The 17,617-nt window shown below is 35.2% G+C and overlaps 2 protein-coding genes across 2 annotated transcripts; one reads left to right on the forward strand and one right to left on the reverse strand.

Moving 5' to 3' along the window:
• Window positions 1-6,606: 6,606 nt before the first annotated feature.
• Window positions 6,607-12,467, forward strand: LOC110823741 (anthranilate synthase beta subunit 2, chloroplastic-like). Its single transcript, XM_022054205.2, has 8 exons — window positions 6,607-6,798; window positions 6,929-7,089; window positions 9,850-9,920; window positions 10,035-10,072; window positions 10,181-10,291; window positions 10,592-10,691; window positions 11,301-11,436; window positions 12,092-12,467. The coding sequence occupies exons 1-8, from the start codon at window positions 6,687-6,689 to the stop codon at window positions 12,194-12,196; spliced, it is 834 nt and encodes a 277-aa protein (XP_021909897.2). The 5' UTR covers window positions 6,607-6,686; the 3' UTR covers window positions 12,197-12,467.
• A 1,796-nt stretch (window positions 12,468-14,263) lies between these two features.
• XTH28 (xyloglucan endotransglucosylase/hydrolase 28) lies at window positions 14,264-16,822 on the reverse strand. Its single transcript, XM_022054211.2, has 4 exons — window positions 16,429-16,822; window positions 16,243-16,343; window positions 15,502-15,710; window positions 14,264-14,853 (listed from the first exon to the last, which is right to left on the reverse strand). The coding sequence occupies exons 1-4, from the start codon at window positions 16,601-16,603 to the stop codon at window positions 14,358-14,360; spliced, it is 981 nt and encodes a 326-aa protein (XP_021909903.1). The 5' UTR covers window positions 16,604-16,822; the 3' UTR covers window positions 14,264-14,357.
• Window positions 16,823-17,617: the final 795 nt, after the last annotated feature.

Consider the following 17,617-nt stretch of genomic DNA (forward strand, 5'->3'; position numbering starts at 1 on the left):
TCAAACGGAGGCCGGGAAGGGCTTCATCGGAGGCAAAAACCGAGGAGGGGCAGGCGGCGCTGTTGGGTTTCGGTCGTGTTTTTCGGCCGTTTGGCCAGGATTTTGGCTCCGATTTGGCCACAGGGGAAATCAACGTGAAAGAATGAGTCGGGAGTACGAAATTTACCTCGATCGGCGGTCAGAAATCTCCCTGGTGCGGCGGCGGGTGGCGGCGGCCGGCTTCTCAGGCGTCTGGTTCATCTTCTCCGGCGAGGGCAGGCGGCTAGGGTTTTTGTGGTCAGGTGTGGGGGTTCTATTTATACCCTTTTGCCTTTTGATCTCAGCCGTCCATTTTGATTTAATCTGGGCCGTCTGTTTTTGATTGAATCTAGGCCGTCCGTGCGCACGCTTGATCTGGGTCGTCCGATCACGCGTACACGGATCGCCAACGTGGCCCGTCCCCGGTCGACGTGGTCTTGCCATGTGGCAGGTCTTGGTTGGCCAGGACTGCTGACTGGGTCTGCTGACGTGGCACTCTTTTTTTTTTAACTTAATAAAAATAATTAATAATAAAATAACCAAAATTTCCCAATTTTCCGGGTGTTACAGTCTAGATTCGTACCCGCGTGCATGGACGGTCTGGATCTGTTCTCTTCCCAGACGTGATTGGACAGTCATATTTAAACACGATGAATAGTTTAGATCCACTTTCTATTTAAACACGATCGGACGGTTCAGATTAAATTACGATGAACGATCCAGATTCACTCCCTATTTAATCGCGATCAGACGGTCCAGATCAAACGCGATAGACGATCCATATTAAAAAGGGATGGATATAAATAACTCTCTCCACACCAAACCCTAACCCTAGTCGTAAACCCCCCAATCGGAGAAGAAGACCCAGTCGCCGGAAAGGAAACCGGTCGTCGCTGCCACTACGCCGAAACCACTTCCAATCGCTAAAAAAGATAAAAAAAAAAATTTTTTTGCTCAAAATTCGATTTTAAACACCTCCATGGGCAAATCGGAGTAAAAGGACAAGCGGATTGGCAAAAAACGGCGGGAAAAGCTCGGCGGCGCTGCCGCGGGAAATTGTAAAAACCGCCTCCGATGAGGCCCTTCTTGATTCCCGTTATTTGAATTCTTCTACCATTGTAATCACCATTTTCTTCTCTACAAATTGATCGAAGCAAAACACCAAACTGCAAAGGTGAGCTGGCGGAGCTGCTGCATCGGAGAACCCTGTCACCGGTGAGTTTCGATTTTTTAATTTTTTTGGGCTATTCGAGGTCTCTTAATGTGTTTTATAGCAGGTATTGATACAAAATTGACCGAAAACAGCCAACCCGAGACAAACTACCGATGCGAGCGGCAGTGCTGTCGCTAGAGCACGGCAGAGCTACCATGTTGGAATTTCATAATTGGCCGAAAAGGCATCCTAACACTGATTTTGGATTTTTTGAGATATTTCTAGATACTTAAAGCGCGTTTTATTCCCCGAAGAAAAATTCAGGAAACCTGGGGACCGTCAATAGGTGCAGTCAACAAGTTTAGCATTTTGGGCATCAATTTGAGTAAGAATCACTCACTTTATTCTCTGTTATAAAATTGAAGTCTAATTATTAATAATAATACGGTATTTTAGGCAGTTTAAAAAATATCCATGATTAATTACTAGTCATTAATGGAGCTAGAAACGAAAATTATTCATTGTTGATTCTGTTAATTTATTTTACAGTTTGAATGCATGATAATACCTAATTAATTGATCTTATAGTTTGAATGTATGTATTATTTGTTTCATGTGATTATAGTTGAATTGAGAAGCTTGAAACTAAAGGAAGTCAGAAAACTGTTTGATTAAGTGAATGGATGAAACAACAGCCTTACTAGATATCTTGGGAGATGATATACGGACCGGGTACATAGAGAACCCTACCATGAATGTTGCCTCATACCGGACGAGGTATTGAGGTATGGTAATTTGACGCTCATACCGGACGGGGTATGAGAACAGTCTATTTCATCCTCATAGCGGACAGAGTATCGAGATTTAGTAATTTGGCGCCCATACTGAACGGGGTATGAGGACAGCCCATTAATTGGAAATGTCAAAGAAAATGGTTCATGCGTTGTAGGGACATCCCTATGGACCCCAATGGATACCAATATACTGATAAAAGAAGAAATTGTTGTTCCAACCGATTGCATATGAAATTATAATATGTGCTATGTTATTGTCTCTATAAGTTATTTTTTGAATCTCGCTACAGTAAGTAGGCGGTAAATGATTTTATTTATGATAAACGATTTTGCTTAATTAAGAGCTCTATTAGTTGTTTTTATGATTTATACCAACATTTATTTCTGTGTTGGTAAGTAGTGTGATATTCTTACTGGGCTAGTGTAGTTCATTCTTTCATTAACCATTTCAAATCAAGAGAAGCAGAATTTAGAACCTGATCCACAAGAGAATTACGAGTAGAACGTTCAGTTGTTTACTTTTAATTTATTTCTTTGGTTATTAATTGTTCTTTTAGAAGGGTTATTCCTATAAGTCCTATTAGATACTTTCAGTTATTGTGTAAAAAATGTAAACCTAACTATTTATTTTGCTTATGTACTAAATTTATAATTTATTTCATTTGAAATTCTCGAGGTCGTTACAGGTCATGTGACGTTAGTAACGCTCCCAATTTGTTAACAACTTCCCCTTTGCAGCTAGCCAAAGAAAAGTACGTACCCATTGTGTAATACCCTAAATTAATTTTTAATGTAATTTAATATTTTTTTATAAATATAATTTCTTAATTTTTTAATTTTTTAATTTTAATTTATAGTAAAAATAAGTAAAATTGATGGATAATTAAATTGAAAATAATTTTGAAGAAAAGGAGTGAAAATTTTGGTTCTGGAGGTATTTTTAAAAGAAAAATCGAAAATCGGAAGTTAAAATATAATTTAGAGAAGTTTTACCACGTAGGATGTCCGGTCAGCAGTCCCGACGAATCAAGAGTGCGCTGCATGGCAGTGGACGCTGACACAGTGCCACGCGGGAGGTCACGTGGGCGATCCGCGTACTCACGATCAAATGGTCCAGATCCATTCCCGCACGCATGAATGACATGGATGCGTTCCCTCTCTAAACACAATCGGACGATCAGATTTAAACACGATCAGATGGTCCAGATTAGATGCGATGAACGATCAAAATTCACTTCCTATTTAATCGTGATCGGACGGTCCAGATCAAATGTGATGGACAGTTTAGATTAAATGCGGACGAATATAGAGACTTGGTAATTTGGCGCTCATATCGGACGGGGTATGTGCACGACCCGTTTCACCCTCATACCGGATGAGGTATTGAGGTTTGGTAATTTAGTGCTCATACCGGACGGGGTATGGGGACGATCCGTAATTGAGAATGTTAAAGGAAAATGTTCACGCGTAGCAGGGACATCCCTATGAACCCCCATGGATACCAGCAGGCTAGTGGAAAAAGGGATAGTTGTTGTTTTAATGATTTGAATATGAAAGTATAATATGTGTTGTGTTGCCAACTATATACGGAATCATAATATATATAATGTTATTGTTTTCTATAAATCTCACTACGGTAAATGGACGGTAAATAGTTTTATTATTGATAAATGAATTTGCTTAATTTAGTACTCCATTAGTTGTTTTAGTTTTCTACGAACCTTAATTTTTGTGTCGGTAGTATAGTGTGATATTCTTACTGGACTAGTGTAATTCATCCATTATTTAACCATTTCAGAATAAGAGAACCAGGATCCAGAGCCTGATTATCAAGAGGATTGCTAGTAGAATGCAAATTTTCTTTATTTTCCGTTTATTTTCTTATTACTTTTTATTTCTTTCAAAATTGTGAATTCCGTAACATTAATTGGAACTTTAAGTTATTGTGTAAGGAATGAACACCTTGAATATTTATTTTTCTTCTGCACTTTAATTATTAATTATTTTTATTGGACTTTTCTAGGGTCGTTACATGCTGAGCACTTGGCCAACGCCAAATATCTCTCCAATTTCTATCCATCGAATGCTAATGGTCGCTCTCCAAGAGGGCGTAAGCCGAGCTAACTGAGAAACATCAAGAGCTCGTCATACCCCAATAGCATGAATCTAGAATATTGTCCTCGTTAGGAATCGGCATGGCTGCCAACTGGAGCAATATATCCATCGGCAACACCTGGTATAGGGCCTCCCAATCCCATTATCCAAACGACGCTACGTAATCCCTAACACTTTTATGGATGTTCTATTCCTCAATAGGCGTGAAGGCAAAAAGCTTAAACAGCCCCATGTCCTCTAACCAGCAGTTTTCCCAAAACCTAACATTTTACCCCGAACCAATGGACCATTTGATGTCCACCCGAAAGTCCATCCAAATATGGTTGAGTTTACGCCAAATATGGGAGGTCGTCCCAATAGGTTTATAGCTCCCCGATAAGTCATATCATTTGTATTTGTGGCTGAGAACTTGGACCCAAAGGAAGTTAGGTTTAGCCACCATAGCAAAGCCTAGTTTCATCAAGAAAGCTTGGTTTTGCTTACGGATAAACCGAAGGTCGCTTTCTCCAGCGTCACAAAGCATGCACATGTCCTCCCAACTGATAAGGCAATCTGATCACATAAGGTATTTGGTAAGGCTATTGTTTGCATAGCATAGGTAGGGATAGTCATAAGGACGAACTTGGCCAAACTTAAACTCCATGCAAAAGAAAGGAGGTTAGCATTCCAGCCAGACAACTTCTGGTTAATTTTCTCAAATATATAGTGATAAGTATCTTTGTTGACCCTATCATGTAATAAAAAAACTCCCAAGTATTTACCAAGATTATTAGAGACTTGAAAACTAAAATTCTTGCTAATACGACTAGCCTCACATTTTTAAACATTGTGAGAGAAGAATATAAGTATCTTATTCAAACTCACTTTGTAACTTAAACTAACATAGAAATCATCCAAAGCCCTTTTAATAACTCGAACTTGGTCATTAGTGGCTTTTCCAAGGATTACAAAGTCATCCGCAAAAAAGAAGTGTGAAATGGCAGTGCCCTTCTTGCCAATGCAGATCGACTTCCACTCAGTATTTTTAACCAAGCTATTTATGCAATGAGATAGTCTTTCTATGCATAGCACAAAAATATAGGGTAAAAGCGGATCCCCTTGGCGAATGCCTCTAGAAGGCTGAAATTCATAGGTGAGACAACCATTCCACAGTAATTACATGAAGTAAGAGGAGATACAATGCATGATAACTCTGATAAGGTTATGAGGTTATGTTACAATTTCAAGCCCTCATTTTCCAAAATAATTTATGCTTAGTACTTTGTAGTAACAAACATTGATCATTAGTAATGGTAAATTGGTTATTTTCTATATATCTTTTATGTTCCACTTTGAAGATAAGGAGAGAAATTACTTTGTTACAAACCCTTCTGTTCTTCTATTACTATTATTGATATCCCTTTTTTTTAATTTTTCATTCATATATTTACGTTATTCTTTTAGAAAAGTGTCGCATAGTTTGAGAATCTATATCTAAAAAAAATGCTAAGAACTTTCTCTTTATGTTTGGAGCTAACAGAATAATTTAATTATAGTTAAAGATTTTACATAATTGGAGCCAACATTGTGATTGGGAAGTATGAGCTATGAGAGCTACACGGAAAGATAGTTCGAAGATGGAGCCATAAAAAGGAAAAGGGAGTTCATAAAGGACTTTATTTGTTTGTTTTGTATTTTTTTTTATTTTTAAGTTTTTAATTTTTTTCAATTAAAATAATTAACAATGGACAAATTATCACATTAGTTTACGGTTTTAAAGTCTTTTTTTTTATTTAGTCTTTAGTTTTTTGGCTACAAATTTATCATTCTAAAAAAAAAATACTAACTATCATGAGAAGACTAATATCACTATTTTCTTTCTACTCTATATCTTCTTTTCTTTCCTCCCTCTTTCATATTTGCTTTTTTTTTTCTATCTATTGCATATTTGCTTCTTTAGACTTATTTGGACTCAATATGAGATTTCTCTGTAATAAATAAAAAAAAACTAAAATTTTATCAAACAAATTATTTATTATAAATGTTGAAATAGTAATGAGATCATATTCAAATAATTCATAGAACACTTGCATCATACCTTAAGTTTACGATTCCTTTAATACTTATATATTAAAACACTTAAAAATAATATAATTTAATTTAATCCACAAATGATAACAACACCACGATAAATAATAATGATAAATAAAACTAACAATAAAATTAATAATTACCATAATAACAAATTAAAACCCAAGCAAATTCAAATTCTACTTTTTTTTTGTCAAAATTATTTATGTTTTAGACCAGAAAAAAATAAAAATTTGACAATAAGGATAAATAAAATAAAATATGGACCAAATTAAAGAAAATAAACAAAAATAAAACATAAAATATAAACTAAATTACTTAATTTATTTATTTTTATCTAATACAAGTCATAGTTGATTGAGTAATAACTACAACGTTCGTAACATATTTTAGAAATATATTTAAAAAAAAAAAAAAATACCGAAACGTCTTTAAAAAAACGTGTCTAATTGCCAGAAGCGGTATCTGCAAACAAGTAATTTAGTTCATCATCTAAATCCTCTATCTTTACAGTCTCTCTCTCTTCCTGCTCCAAAATGGCCGCAATAACATCTCTGTCTTGTCTCCTTCCCCAAAAACTCTCACTCTCTTCTAGAACCCCGCAAAACCCTACTCTCACTTGCGTCTCTATCTTCTATACACCCTCAAGTACTCCCCTCTTTCGCTCTGCATGATCAATTTGTCTGCCTTTTTTTTTCTTTGCATAATTTGAATCTAATCTGTTTAGCAATTAACATAGAATTGTTGCCTTTTTTCGGGTTTTATTATTATTTTGCAGGATACGGTCATCTGGCTAAAAGGGGTAATGGCGTGGTTGCAAAGGTGTCAATGTCAGTGGCGGAGTCAATCTCGAGGTTTTCGGTTTCCGACAAAAAAAAGACCGAAAATCCGATCGTCGTCATCGATAATTATGATAGCTTCACATATAATCTTTGTCAGGTCACTACCAAAAATTTCACATTTCTTTACTGTTTCATCTTCATGTATACATGCTGTTGCTGGGGTCTTTTCTCTCTCTCTCTCTCTCGATGTTACTTGAACATGCTTTTGCATTCCTCCCATCATAATCAATTCGGGAACTTGTCCTATTCGCCATGTGTATCTATATGCCTTCTTTCATTTGGAGATTGGAAAGTTTTAGTTAAAACGTAAGGTTCCATTTGATTGCCATGACAGGGGTACCCAGAAGCTGGAATCAGTTAAGGGAAATGCTTGCATCTGATCAATTAAATTCAAAATTTTCCCCTTTTAGCTAAGTTTTTGGTATTGCAAGAACCTGTAACGTTGGATTTCTAACGCCTTCTTCCCTCCGATTTGCAGCAATTTAACATAACTAAACTTTGTATGAGTCAATTGCTGTTAGGACGATAAAGGGACCTGTGTAGTATTGTATGTTTCGGTGTCTAGTTCAAGGGGTAAGAGATTATCACTTTGCTTTTCAGAATAATAAAGCTTGTGGATACAATGAGATTTTTTTCTGAGAGGGGACTAGGACAAGGTTGGAGAATTCAATCCACCACTAAGGGTGCTTAGCTAATGAGCTAAGCTTTTCTTATTTTTAAGTATATGCTAACCTCATTATTTCTTCAAGTTTGGGCATTCATATTGAAACTACAAATATGTCAGTTATAGATTAGCATTTTGAAGTTATTTATGAGTTTGTAACTACAAAATGTCAATACGAAAATGATCTATGGACAATCACTCTATGTTTCTTTAATGAAGTTACAATTAGTGCAGATAATGGGATATTACACCTTAGATATGATTGATGCGGAGCAGCACTATACACCCAAAAGTATGCTTAACAAAAAGTCCTACTTCATATTTTTTTGGATCTAGAAATAGATGGTCAACTGTTCAACCTTCAGATCACAGGATACACTAATACAACATTTAGAGAGGATACCCACAAGGGCTCTGATGTTCTGGACTATAATTCCTTTTTTAGTGTGAATGCTTCTTTAGAGGGGGGGGGGTGTTTGGGTGAGTCCTCTCTCTTTTATTTATACCTTTGGTCTCTAAAATAATTGCAATGCTTTGTATTTTCTGGGGCAGGTCTCGCCAATGCCTAATATCCATGCCAACTGAGGCAGTGGCTACCTAAGACTGCTTAGTGCGAGGTGGACTAATCTCTATATGTCCTTTATTCGAAAAGTATATGAGAAAGTAGGAGGGTGAGAGATTTGATGTCCACTTTGCTAAGGTTGCACTGGTTGACCGAAATCTTTTCCTTTTTCTTAGGTTGTCTATGGTCAAAATTAGGATCTAGCTCTGTGCAGCCTCCGGAGTTATATTCAAAAACTTTTTTGAGTGCTTTCCACTCATAACGAATCTTCCATAGAAATTATCAGACTTCTCACAGTGATACATATGTTTAAGGGCCTCTGAGGTGGGGGTTCATATCAAAGTGACACAAGGCTCAAGGGCATCTAAAGTGGGGCATCGTATCAAACTCCTTTTTTGTTGTTTTAGCTCCAAAATCACCATATGAAGTTTAGAAGGTTGGCCAATCCGTTTTCTTGAAATTGAAATGGCACCATATGGAAGGGATACATAAATAATAACATTGGCTATTTTTAAGATTTCCCAGTTTACAAAATTTACCATTATGGGTGGGGAAGGAATTTCAAATACAATATTTACCATTATGGCTGTAAGCTTTATTACAAAAAGTGGAAGTCTTTGGGCTGAGCTGTTGAAGAGTTTCACATATTGTTAGCTGAAAGCGACCAATCCTTAATTTAGAGAGAATATACCTTGTAGATATGACATTTCCCATGCCAATAGCTTGAGGTACTGCTTCTTCAAAAATTCTGTTTTGTTTGTTTGGAATCTTCTATGCAGTCAGAATGTGAGATAATCAAGTTTGGTAGCGAGAACAACCAAGTCTCTCTAACAATATCTGATGGAATTTGCTTCTTAAGATTCATTGACTCATGCTCCTTTTGCTTTGCGGGGATAACTTTTTAAAAGTCATCTTCTCCATTTTCCTGGGTTTGTTTGGAAATACTAAAAGTATCTGAAAAATCTTTTCTAGTGAAAGGAAAATGAAAACAAGAAAAAGAGGAAAGCCTTCTCACATTTTCTTGTTTCACATGCCTAATTACTTTGTGTACATGCCTAACTACCTTGTAATTTTGCAATCATTTATAATCTGGATATTTATTTTTTTTAGCTTATTGAAGGAAATAATTTATTCTTTTAGTTGTTAAGGATTTATCTCAGGTTGCACTCATGTTTTTAAAATTTAAAGTATTTTTAGCAAAATCTAATAATATCATTGTACTTGTTGTTATATGTGTTTACGCAAAGATATTTGTATAATCATTTTAAAAAGTTTGATGTTGAATACATGCCAATCAATGGAAAATATTTTTAGTCAGAAAATGTTTAAAAGAAAATTCATATGGGAAATCATTTTCTCCAAATCAAATGAAGAAAAGTTAACACTTCTTTCCCTCCTCATCTATTTAGTGAAAAATCAATGAATTTATGGAGTATGATTCTTTCCCTTTTATCCTGCAATTTTCCCTCTTCTGGGCTGGGGATGTTTGCAATTTGCTTAACCTCTTCAATAATTTTTTATCTCTTACCTATATTTGCTATATGTCTCCCACTTTATCTCTCACATTGTGAAAAGGAAAAAGTATGAGAAATTTCTTCATTTTACCTTATTCTGCAATAATGATACTGTAGTACATGGGAGAACTGGGATGTCACTTTAAGGTTTATCGGAATGATGAACTAACTGTGGAGGAGTTGAAAAGGTAAGAAAATTTATTGTACTAGTAAAAAGTTTTTGGCTAATGGATTTCTTATAGTGATTGTGATGATAATTTGAATTAAGGAATTTCATAAGCTTTTCTTGCAATTTTTTGTAGGAAAAATCCAAGAGGAGTGCTTATTTCACCAGGGCCAGGTGAGAATCTTCATGGATATCCTACTTGTGTGTTATTCTTGTCTTGCAAAATTGAGGTCTTCAAAAAATACCATGTTAAGATTATTATTACATAAATTCTCTGTCTAGGCACACCCCAAGATTCTGGAATATCGTTGCAGACTGTTTTGGAACTTGGACCTATTGTTCCTTTATTTGGTGTGTGTATGGGTTTACAGTGCATTGGAGAGGCTTTTGGAGGTCAGTCATACAATACATTTCAGTTCTTTAAACATTATTATGTTGTTGGATTCCATCATAATGTTGATTCGTTTATCATGGTCCCTCCATCTTTGATGTTCTGAATTTCCTTACAAGTGCAAAGTATGTACTTGCCTATAGGTTTCAGGACAGCATTGTGGCTTTTTTTGCTGTTGCTGGAAATCTTGTGAGATCTCCTTTCGATGTCATGCATGGAAAAAAGTTCCTCTTGTATATTGTACACAATATTTACTTTGTTTTTTTATTTCAAGACAACATCGTGGCATTGTACTTTTGCAGGAAAGATTGTACGTTCTCCGTATGGTGTCGTGCATGGAAAAAGTTCTCTTGTCTATTATGATGAGAAGGGGGAAGATAGCTTGTTCTCTGGGTTATCAAAGTAGGCTTACTTCTCTTTTACAAATTTCTAGCATGTCATCCATGTTCCATGATCTCACACTCTTTCTGGAAGAAAGATTGACATTCAAGCTTAAGAGAAATCCTTGTTTAAAGTTTCACTTATTGGTGCCTTTTCTCCAACAAGTTTTAGTTAATTAGACATCTTTTGAAAATTTTAGTAGATTATTTGACATGCTTGAAGTTTAGTTTCCCTTGATGTGGAGAAGCAAAATCATTTAAATATTGGAATAGCTAGTTTTAAAGAAATATATGCATCGAATTTTATTAGTGCTTGTGTGATGTTTTGAATTGATGAGATGCTGGATTCCTTGACTGGGTCCGCTCTTAGTTTACATTAATGTTGATGGGTACGCATTGTGAATTTTTTCAAATATTTTTTATATTAGAATATCTAATCTTGTGACTGAACTTCCTTTGGAAAACATTTTGCCTTATACTGATTGTTTTTTTAAATTAAAATTGGAATGATTAGCATTTATGTTTATGTTGTTGAGTGTAATTTGTCTCAACTTTTTCTTTAGTTCCACAAATTGACTTATTTTGAACCATCACAAGTGAATGGCGTGTATAATCATTCTATCCTTTTCAGCCCTTTCCTCGCTGGTAGATATCACAGCCTTGTAATTGAAAAAGATACTTTTCCTGATGAAGAACTTGAGGTTACAGCATGGACTGAGGATGGACTAATAATGGCTGCACGTCACAAAAGACATAAGCACTTGCTGGTAAGATGATGGATATATCCTCATTTACATTATTCTGAGAGTTCAGAATTTGAATGTCAGAAGTGTTCTCTAGACCAGCACTACAATTATTAACATTAAAAAACGAAGATGGGATTCACTTATACATTTGATCTCGGAAAAATTACTAATCCCATTAAAAACTAAAGAAGTACAAACACACATAGGCAGAAGGTTTCTTCTCTGTAAGCAGTCTCAATAAATGCTAGTGAGGAAAAGATCCGGACCATCTTAACTCCATCTTATATATTTTTGAAATGTGATGGAGAAGGAAAATATTTCTGTATGAAGTTCTGGTTGATATGCCTCTGGCATTAGAACATTTTTTAATATTTTGTAGACGAGGTTGGGGGTGGGACATTTGTTAGTAATTCTCATGTTCAGTAAGTTTTAAATTGAGGAAGGGGAGAGGGGGGCTTTGAAGTTTGAAAAATACAAATGGTGAGGATATTCTCTCACAATGTTTGCCACATGATATCTTGTTATTGCTTGGTCAGTTGATGCTCATGATTGTCTTTTTGCTTTGTTATTTCCATAAATCTATGTTGATTTTAGTCCACAATTTTTCTTTGGACCTCTGTAGAAGTACAACTGGACTTACTGTTAACTTTGTTTCCAAATTGGTTCAATATTGCAGGGGGTCCAATTTCATCCGGAGAGCATTATAACTACTGAAGGCAAGACAATTGTCCACAATTTCATCAAACTGATAGAGAGAAAGGAAGCTGAGTCTCAGAATTAGCCATAACTTGTCATTGACACTATATTTGTTGCAATATAAAGCTGAAATAGAAGAAAACCCGAAAGCGTAGACCCTAGGGCTAGTTATATTACATCCTTTATATGCAGGAGCCTGCTCTCCCTCAGTTAAGTTATCCATACCTTTGTGAAATGTGTACCCTTTGTCAAGCACTTTCCTGGGTTATTAGGTTTAGAACTGCATATCTTCTCCTGGTGGGTTCCTGGAAAGATTACATGAGGAAAGCTAGGGAGCTCATGATATTTTTTTATTACTTGTTGATTGTATGGGAAAAAATTTACAACTTGTCCTTGATGAAACCAGTGCAGATGTTGAGTAGCCACATATTTCAAGGCTGATATTATGTTTGGAACTAATCAATTGGAAGAGGGTTTTACTTATTCTTTTTCTTTAGGGTGGAGAATTCTTCCAAACATAGCTCAATTCATGGACTTAGTAATGAGGTCAAATTCCATTAGGAAGTTGGAAGGATCCATGTCAACCAAGTGAAAGATTGGGAAGATTAGGGAAGAAGCTTCATTTCCATACACATGATTGTTGTGGATAACAGCTGATTCATGTGGTCTAAAACAATTGAGTATGAGGATTGCAAGTTCCTGTTTTCCCATTTAAGGATGGCTGTCAACTGGCTTCTGATGTTGAAATGAAGAGCTCAAAATACTTGAAGGTTCTTATCTTATTGTGGGTAGCCACACAAACACAAGACGCAGCACAACTCAACAAGCCCAACAAATAGTTATATAAACAAATAAATAATATTAGCACTATAATTTTTTTTTTTTTTTTTAAAAAAAAATGAAAGCTTCGTGCTTATCTACATATTCTTCAACGAAAGTCATCGTTGTTCTTGTCTTTGAAAGGGGTAGATGCTACAAGCATAATTACTCTCTTTGAGCATTGAAGCACTTACTACGGAACTCTCAATTTGAGCATGGTTACTGCTCTTAGAGAAAACACATCACCATAACTCAAGTGAAGGATCAAGGGTTCAACAAAGCACCAAAAAGATATCTCCTTTAAGAAAAACCTTGAGGACACTTTTGGAGTCACGAATTCAAACCCTTTTCTTCAGAGTATAGAGATAATGTATTGCTCAAATATTTGTTTCTTTTTCTAAAAAACATATTTTATTTGTTTTACACAAACATTTTGAGGCACAAATTCTATGAATTTGGTTTATTTATTACAAGCAAATGTCAAGTGATGAGAAGATTTTATTAAGATGTGAATATGTTGAAAGGTCCCTTAAAAAAAAAAAAAAAAAAAAAGAGTTCAAAATTCTTGAAGAATTGCAGACTCTGGCCCATCACCTTCACCATATTCTTCATGCCTACACATTTCTCGCAAGGATTTCACTGCCCGTATCCTATCAACATGATTATGCATCTGCACCATTCATTACATGATTTTCTTCTTCTCTTCTGAGATATAAAAGAACAAGCAAAAGAGAAAAAAAATATGATTAAAAAGAAAAAAGAAAAAAAAAAAAAAGGGTGCCTTGATTAGCGGCGAGATTTGGACAGATATGTAAAAAAGTCAATTGAATTGAAGCTAATTCCTGTCGTAAAATTTGACCCTTGACTAAATAAATTGTCATCAAAAGTTAATAATAATATTTTTTAAATATATAATTTTTGTTAAAATAACAACAACAATAATAATAATAAGGTTAAAATTCAGAGAATTAATGTGAAAGAAAAAAAGAGTTAAGATCAGTATAATTAATGGTTGAAGTTGAAGGTCCATTGTCTGGCTGATTTCATTTATGGGTGAAGCCAACAATGGGAGATTTACAGTTAAAAGTCCAACAGCTCCTTGACCTTTCCTCACTTCTCTCACAAAAGGGTCCCCCATGCATTTACTATTACAAATTTCAAATTAAACAAAAAATGTAAGCATACAATATTTATTTATTGAACCACATGAACATATTATGAGGGTGTGCCAAAAAGTACAGAAGATCATAAAATTCAATTTTGTAATAACCCAAATGACAAACGACATCAATCAACTATACACATACCCCCCCCCCCCCCCCCTCAAAATCAATTTTCTTTTCTTCTTCATCACTATACAAAACCAACCAAAAATCTCACCATTCCACCATTCATATCAATATCATATATATGTTTTACCCAAATCATCATATGGATTCATCTTCTGACTCAGCTGATCGACTGTGGCGACGCCTATGTTTCCCATGGTGTCTCCGGCTTCCTCCAAAGGTGACTGGATCGTACACCTTCAGCCGTTTAGCTTCTGCTGGATTGACAACACACTCGGAAGGAGGAATCTTGTATCTGATTTGGTCGTAGCAGTAGGAATATGTCATGTGCTTCCTCCTGAAACTCTCCATTTGGTTTCTCTGAAGGGTTGTGATTTCAGTTTCCAAATTGGCAGTGTTGTCACAACTGGGAGAGAGTTCAATAGGATCAACAGCACAGCCATGGAGGATGAAATCGGAAAAGTGAGCAATGTAAGGGGCATATTTGTAATTCACTCGGTATTTTCCACCATTGGTAGCCCAATCAGACCCATCCCATATTGTTGCATATAAGGACATTGGCTTTGATGGGAAGTCACCCCCCATAGATTCTGTCCTCTTAACCTCTCTAATTGGAACATTGTCTACATAGAATCTGCACAAAAATAATCAAGATCGGACTGCCAAAAGCTTGAACAGATAGATTTTACAGCTTATACTAGAATACTTCAATTTAAAATGGGAAAAAGTAAATGGTTTGACATCAACTTAATATAGGCAAAACAATTGAATTTTGAAAATAACAAAAGAGATTTTTGTTATTTCCAATTTGCTTCCCTACAGTCCAAAAACTACACAGCAAATGATTCTGTTAAAAACCCAATTACAATAAGATGATTCTGGTGAAACCCAGTTACATAAATATGAATTATTTCTAAGAATCTTTTATGTTAGAAAGATTACAGTAGAAGAATCATTTGCTCTTGTTTTTTATCCTTGTTTTTGCCGATAAAAACAGAACAGTAACTATATTTAATAATCCTAATTTAAGAAAAACCAGTTTTAATAAAACAGGGGAACCAATTCATGGAAGCAAAACAGTATATCATGCATATCAGTCTTTCCAAAACACCAAATCTCCCCTACCCCACCTTATTGCTACCAAAACTCCATAAACAGCGAAGTTACAACCTTCTGTACATCACATGAGAATATGAACAAGAAGAAAAAATTTTAAAGCATATCTTCAAACACAGAAAAAAGGGAGCTTTTAATCAAAGATGTTGAAATAGATTACGCTTACATTATCTGAGAATCAGTCCAGAGAATACTGTATTGATGGAAATCATCAGAAGGATCGAACCAGAGATTGTATCTTTCTTCTCTGCCTATGCTTGTGCTTCCATTGCCATAAACGTTGGTCTGAATCCTCCAGTCTCTGCCTCTGATGTTACCCAAGAACTCAAAATCAATCTCATCATGGTTCCTCTTGAACATATCACCATTTGACATCTGTACCCACAAGGTAAACCATGATTAAAGACTTTAGACTTTTTCTGGGGCTGAATGTTCTCTCATTGAAAGTGATTGCCTTTGCATGAATCCTGATCTGGGTGTCATCGATTTGATCCGCTTTGGAAACTCAAAAATCGATAAACAACATTTTATGCGAAGAAATTAACAGATGAATAAACATCTCCTCAAAATTTTATGGAAAGATTAGAGATTGAGATTGAAAAAGAAGACGTCCAAAAGAGGTTCAATATATTTTAAAATACAAGGTCTAACTATTGTATAAAAAAAGGAAGAACAATATATGATGAACCCTTCCGTCTTAGGTTGATCAGTTTGACTTCACTGTTGAAACTCTATCAGCGTACTTGAGGAAATATTAAAAACAGAGGAAAAAACTAAGCCGGAGTTCGTATTTTTAGATTCAAGTCAAAAACTTGATGTACTAAAGCGATTAAACTTGTAAAATAATCATTTAAAAAAATGGGGAAAATATATTTTTTTAATCGAGTTTCATCAATGGATTACTCACATAAAACGCAACAACAACTCCAGCAGTATAATCTGCAGGCAACTTAATGGAAGCACTGAAGAAGCCATGGAAATAGAGATCATTGGACACAAATCCAGAACCTGCAATAAACACCCAACAAAAAAATTGAAGAAAAAGAAGACAAAGGGCACAAACCATTTAAAGAAACAAGCAGAAAGCACAGACCTGTCCTCTCATCTAGAGACAAATGAACAGATTTTCCATCTTTGAAGATAACCATGTTATCATCACCAAACAACTGGGTATATCCTTCGTCGAATGAAAAAATTGGGAGGTTTCCATGAGACCCAGAAGCCATAACAGCAAGCAAAGACAGAAGCAAGAAATACAAGAGCCCCATTTCTTCTCTGTTCTCTGTTTCTTTCTTCTTTTCACTTAGTACTCTTTTTTTCTTTTTGATTCTCAAGTTCTTGTTTAAAAAAAAACAAATAATGGTGTTTATAAATTTCTCCGCGTCTGTTTGTGAATACACCCCTCTCTCTCTCTATCTCTCTCTCGCTGTATGTGTATACATATGGAGGAAGGAAGGAAGGAGAGAGAATGTCTGTACAGCTATTAAGCGATAGAGAGAGCCGAAAGAGCTAATGAGAAGAAAGACAGTAAGAGGTGTGATTTTATTGGAGAGAGAGAGAGGGATTGAGCGGTTCATATGTAGACATTTTTCAAAAAGAAATTGTTTTTATTTATTAAATATAATAAACTATTTTTCTTTTTCTGTGACTGATGAAGAAAGGGGGAAACTTTTTAGTATTTTCTGCTTGGAGAGAAGTTGAAGAAACAAAGAAAACTTGAAAAATCTTTCCTTTTTATTAAATTATGTTCAAAATTTTAACGTCTTAGTAATGGTAAAATTGAAAAGTTATTTTTGTTTGTCTGAATGAAAAACTGAAAAAGTCATTGCCAACATATGTGCTGTACAGTCTTATAGTGTTACAGCCATTGTCTCTCTTCAACTCTTGTCCTCAGCTGGCATAATTTTCATATTGTGGACTTGGGTTGCTTTAAAGAATTGGGTTAACACTTTATCCGTAATTGAAGTATTTGAAATTGAAAAAAAAAAAAGAAGGACCACCATAAACTTAAAAAATCAAACTTTCGAGTCTTGAAAGAAGGATAAACAATAAATAAATAGAAATAAAGCAACAGTGGGTGGGGGATTATAAGAATCATTTAGAGGCCAAAACAAACAATTATTATCAACTATTTTTTAAATACCCCCCCAAAAAAAAAAAACAAAAGAGGTCCTCCTTTATTCATTTTTTTTATTTTACAAAAAAATAAAATTTAAAGAGCAGAAAGGGAAAGAGTGGTGGGTGCATTCTTAATCAGGTAACCGCCCCGTAACGCTAACAGC

This window comes from Carica papaya, chromosome 2 (assembly GCF_054855325.1).
Source record: "Carica papaya isolate Zhongbai chromosome 2, ASM5485532v1, whole genome shotgun sequence".
Taxonomy (NCBI): Eukaryota; Viridiplantae; Streptophyta; class Magnoliopsida; order Brassicales; family Caricaceae; genus Carica; species Carica papaya.